The 6,064-nt window shown below is 50.0% G+C and overlaps 1 protein-coding gene across 1 annotated transcript; it reads right to left on the reverse strand.

Annotated features, from left to right (window-relative positions):
* Positions 1–1,204: 1,204 nt before the first annotated feature.
* mlnr (motilin receptor) lies at positions 1,205–5,057 on the reverse strand. The gene is made up of 2 exons (XM_029000841.1): positions 4,217–5,057; positions 1,205–1,509 (listed from the first exon to the last, which is right to left on the reverse strand). Exons 1-2 carry the CDS (start codon positions 5,055–5,057, stop codon positions 1,205–1,207), a joined length of 1,146 nt encoding a protein of 381 aa, XP_028856674.1.
* Positions 5,058–6,064: the final 1,007 nt, after the last annotated feature.

Below are 6,064 nucleotides of genomic sequence, written 5' to 3' on the forward strand. Positions count from 1 at the left end.
TGTTCCCGGTCACTCTCTCACACACACACACACACACACACACACACATATGCACACCCACACTCATACTCACACACACTCACACACACTCATACTCACACACATGCACACACACGCATACACTCACACACTCATACTCACATACACGCACATACAAACACACACACACATTCACTCACACACACACTCACACACTCATACGCTCACACTCATAAGTACACTCTCTGGGGGCAGTGGTGGCCTAGAGGTTAAGGAAGCGGCCCCGTAATCAGAAGGTTGCTGGTTCGAATCCCGATCCGCCAAGGTGCCACTGAGCAAAGCACCGTCCCCACACACTGCTCCCCGGGCGCCTGTCATGGTGCCCACTGCTCACCAAGGGTGATGGTTAAAGGCAGAGGACAAATTTCACTGTGTGCACCGTGTGCTGTGCTGCTGTGTATCACATGTGACAATCACTTCACACACACACACTCATACGCACACTCACACATTCACATGCACACATCGCGTGGAACATCGTGTGGAGGGGGCAGGTAATGCGATTGCAGCGCTGAGTTATGGGGCTCAGCTGGAGAAAATAAAAGATCCATTTTCACCTTCATCAGTATTTATTTCTGTTTAATGTGTCGTCTTTGCTCAGACTGAAGATCAGAAGAACAGCACAGTGTTTCACACACACTCGACACCACAACATGGTAGAAATACGGTAAAAATAAAACGCATCATACATACATTACATATCACCCAGCTACATATCATCCTCAAACCTTCCCATGTCACATGAAATTTTGGAGAAAAGAGCTAGTTTGGGTGGAGGTTAGAAGCAACATTCTGTCACATCTAGGTGAGATGGGAGTACGCAGGAAAGTCCCCACTCTGTTCTACTGTGGACAAGTTAAAGGAAGAACATGGATGAAATCAGCTCTAACCATCACCTCTAACCTACGATGAAACCAGGAGGACCACGGCCTGATCTGAACGCAACACCTACGGGAGATTTTTATAGAGCATCTTCACCATCGTCACAACACCAAATGAGGAGAGATCTTTCAGAAGAACAGTAGAGGAACCAAGGAGGCTCATGGTGACGAGCACTACACTGAGATGCTCTGTGACGTTTTTTTAAGATGCTGGTCTTCTCCTTCTGACGCCCTCTTCTGCTGAAGAAGAGCTTCTCCAGCCTGTTGGATGGTAAGTTGAACCCCTACACGCTGGTGAAGTTGTGGGTGCAGGTGGCCACCTCCTCTCGGGCCGACAGGACGCAGGCCTGGCTGCTCGTGTGGCGCTTGTGGCGGAACGGGAAGAGGCGGCGTGCGGCGCTGCGGTACTTCCTGGACATGAGATTGTAGAGGACGGGGTTGATGGATCCGCTGAGGTAGCAGAGGACCATGGAGGCCACGTTCAGGTCCTGGCTGATGCGAGCCTCGTCGTAGTCTGTGACGTATGTGAAGAGGTTCCTGCCGATGTGGAAGGGAAGCCAGCAGATGGCAAAGGCCAAGACGACCATGGCTGTGGGAAGGAGTCATGATTAGTCAGCATCTTCTAGACCTGCATGTCACACCTCAAAGTGTCCTCCTACCCACCTCACCTGGAAATCCTTACCAAACCCTCATCCAGCTCCTCCACGTAGCTGTGATCTTAGTAACAATCTGCAGTCACCTGGTAGTCGAACTGACTAAAGGTTCTTTAAAGCAGCTGGACAAGATTCCAGAAATGTGGTACTGGAGTGGAAATGTAGAACCTCTTTTAGAACCACAACATGTTTAAAGCCTTTTAAACCGTATACACAAAATAACCACTTTACACACACTCACACACACACAGACTCACACACACTCACTCTCACATACACACTCTCACACATACAACACACTCTCACACACACACACACTCTCACACACACACAGACTCACACACACTCACTCTCACATACACACACTCACACACACACTCTCACGCACACAGACTCACACTCACACACACAAACACACACAACACACTCTCACACACACACACACTCTCACATACACACTCTCACACATACAACACACTCTCTCACACACACACTCACACACACACTCTCACGCACACAGACTCACACTCACACACACAAACACACACAACACACTCTCACACACACACACACTCTCACATACACACTCTCACACATACAACACACTCTCTCACATACACACACTCACACACACTCTCACGCACACAGACTCACACTCACACACACAAACACACACAACACACTCTCACACACACACACACTCTCACATACACACTCTCACACATACAACACACTCTCTCACACACACACACTCACACACACACTCTCACACATACACTCACACACACACACACACACACACACACACACTCTCACATACACACTCACACACACACATACACACTCAGACTCACACACTCGCTCTCACATACACACGCACACAGACTCACACTCACACACACAGACCAACACACACAACACACACACTCACTCTCACACACACACTCTCACATACACACACTCGCTCTCACACATACACATACACTCATGCACACACACACACACTCTCACATACACACTCACACACACATACACACAGACTCACACACTCACTCTCACATACACACAGACTCACACACTCACTCTCACATACACACAGACTCACACACACAGACCAACACACACACACACACTCACTCTCACATACACACTCTCACACATACAACACACTCTCACACACACACAGACACTCACACACACACTCATGCACACACACTCTCACATACACACACTCACTCTCACACATACACACACACTCACGCACTCACTTTCACATACACACTCTCACACATGCACACTCACACACACAGACTCACACACACACACACACACACACACACAGACAAACACACACAACACACTCACACACACTCACTCTCACATACACACTCTCACACATACACCACACTCTCACACACACACTCACACACACTCACACACACACTCACGCACACACACTCTCACACATACACATACACTCACGCACACACACACACACACTCTCACATACACACTCAGACTCACACACTCGCTCTCACATACACACACACACACAGACTCACACTCACACACACAGACCAACACACACAACACACTCTCACACACACACACATACACACTCACATATACAACACACTCTCACACACACACACACACACACACAGACACTCACATACACACTCACACACTCTCACATACACACACACTCACGCACACACACACACTCTTACATATACACTCACACTCACACACACATACACACTCAGACTCACACACTCACTTTCACATACACACTCTCACACACACACAGACACTCACATACACACTCACGCACACACACTCTCACATACACACACTCACTCTCACACATACACACACACTCACGCACTCACTTTCACATACACACTCTCACACATGCACACTCACACACACAGACTCACACACAGACACTCACACACACAACGTGAAAAAAGTTAACTTGAAGTTCTGGTAAATTTATGAAAAATCTCATGTACATAAAGATTTAACAGCTTTGAGTATTCATTCAAATAGTTCTTAAATGGTTAATTAAATAGTTAATTAAATGTAAGAATCTGTATTTAAAGTCTGTATTAGGGACCAGGGTGATTTATTTAAAAAAAAAACAATGACTGAACGATGACTGAAGGTCTCCTGACGTAAATGTGACAAAAATAAAACTCCAGAATTCCGCGCCTCTGTCTCCACCGGGAGAAGCCGGGCCTGTAATCCCCGGTACGGCGGATTTACGAGAGAGCGAACAGGAGCTCAGACGAATGAGCATCGTTAATAGAATAATTCGATATTTGGTCCCTGCACAGCACAGAAGACAGATCTTCTCCTTGTTAACCCTCTGTTGACCGGGTTACATTGCGGTGGGATCGTGGTAAAATGCTGAATGAACCCCCCCCTCTAATTAGCACGCGCTCGCCTTTGCGCCGAGCGGCTGTTCAGAAGAAAGATGGCGCTGCATTAACGTCGGTTTTATTTGACCGAAATTCCTCCCCTGCTCGGCAGAAGATGCCCGTTTACCGCGGCCTTGGCGGATTTATGGTTCTATTAAGGGGACCGGAGGGTCCACAATTCCTCTGGTACTTGGAACCGGAGAGATTCGCCCTCACTCACCGAGGATCTTGATGGTCTGCCGGTGGGACCGCTGCCTGGCCGGGCCGCACGGGCCCCGCATCTCCGCCCGGCTCCTCCACAGCGTGCGGCCGATGGAGCCGTAGAGGAAGAGCAGGCACAGCATGGGCCCGAAGAAGTAGATGGTGGACACCCAGATCATGGTGTTGAAGAGGCCCGAGCGGATGGCGTAGCTGGTGGGCACGCACTGGCCCGTGTCCTCGTCCGCCGCCGCCGCGGTGCCGTTCTCGTACTCCACCCCGACCAGCAGCAGCGTGGGCGCGGCCGACAGCAGGGCGGAGGTCCACAGCGCCAGGATGATGTACTTGGCCCGCCGCTTGGTCACCACGGCCTTGGAGCGCAGCGGGTGGCAGATGGCCAGGTAGCGCTCCATGCTGAGCGCGGTGATGTGCAGGATGGTGGCGTAGACGCAGCCCTCGTTCACGTAGTGCGAGAGGCGGCACACCAGCTCGCCGAACACCCACGGCACGTACTTCCACAGGCGGTACAGGTCGAAGGGCAGGCTGAGGAAGAGCAGCAGGTCGGACACGGCCATGCTGGACAGGTAGAGGTTGGTGGTGGTCTTCATGTCCTTGAAGCGCTGGATGATGAGGATGGTCATGGTGTTGCCCGCCACGCCGACGAGGAAGAGCAGCAGGCAGATGACGGTGACCGGGATGAGGGTGGAGGGCGGGAAGAGGGAGTCGCCGTAGTGATGGTGGTCCAGGTACGGCTCCTCCAGCATCTTAGCAGAGTCGGGTTCCTGCTCGGACCACGGACTCAGGATCTCTTCTCCGACAGGGTCTCCATGGGGAGGGAGGACGAGGACGAGTCCATTCTGCATGCAGGGGGCGACCCGGGTAATTCTTAATCCAATAGAGGGACGAGGAGGGAGGGGCTAATCCTCAAAAGTCACATCAAATGTATGTAGTGACCACGAGTCCTTCACCACACAAATGACAAGGAAGACAGGATTCGTACTAAACACACGTTCTCCAACCGAGTCGAACCGTAAAACCTTCATTATTCTGCTTTAGCGGCCGCTGAGTCGTACGCGCTGCTTTTTGGCTGCTTTTTGGTCGCTGATAGAGTCTCCTGAAGGGAGCTGGACCGGGAATATCCAGCCAGACCTGTCGCACCCTGGACCCGTCGTGGTTGTAAAATAACAGGCGCGATGCCAGGCTCCGGTGCCGGGCCCCGGGGTGCTGGTGCTTCAATCGCTGTAATTAGGACAGAGAGTGGAGCTGATTAGCGGCACCGGCGGCCCTAACCAGAAGCTCAGCATGCAGAGCCACCGCTGGTCCAGCTGAAGAACATGTTCATGATGTTCGGCCGCTGGGCTCTGATTAGCGTTTTGTTTGTGCAGCCAGAAGACCGGAGAACGGGGTGGCCGTGGTGCCTGATGGGAAAAGATCCTGAAGAAACACCCGTCTCTGTTTCACAGGGTGACCTGTGACCGTCTCTTCAGTCATTACAGGTTCTAATACACTGAAAGTGCATCGTCCCAGGGTCTTTAAGGGTTTAAGGAAGCCAAATTTAAGACATTTTAAGGCCACTTTCATCTAATTTAAGATCCTGAATCATCAACTACTTTTATTTTTGGCAGACACTGCAAGGGCCATTATTATTAGTTACTTATTGCCTTAGTCAATGTTAATGGACTCGTATTAACTGTACTGCAGCATTATTCTTATTTGTGAGTCATTTCCATGCAGATTACTGACAGATTAAAGGCTTGTTTCAATTGATTTAGAATAAAATAAATGTAGGAACATACTTTTCTGTCCTACTAGACTATTATTTAGTGATATCAGACAAAAATTCATAAATTCATTAAATAATTTAGGAGGT

Source organism: Denticeps clupeoides, chromosome 13 (genome assembly GCF_900700375.1).
Source record: "Denticeps clupeoides chromosome 13, fDenClu1.1, whole genome shotgun sequence".
NCBI classification, from domain to species: domain Eukaryota; kingdom Metazoa; phylum Chordata; class Actinopteri; order Clupeiformes; family Denticipitidae; genus Denticeps; species Denticeps clupeoides.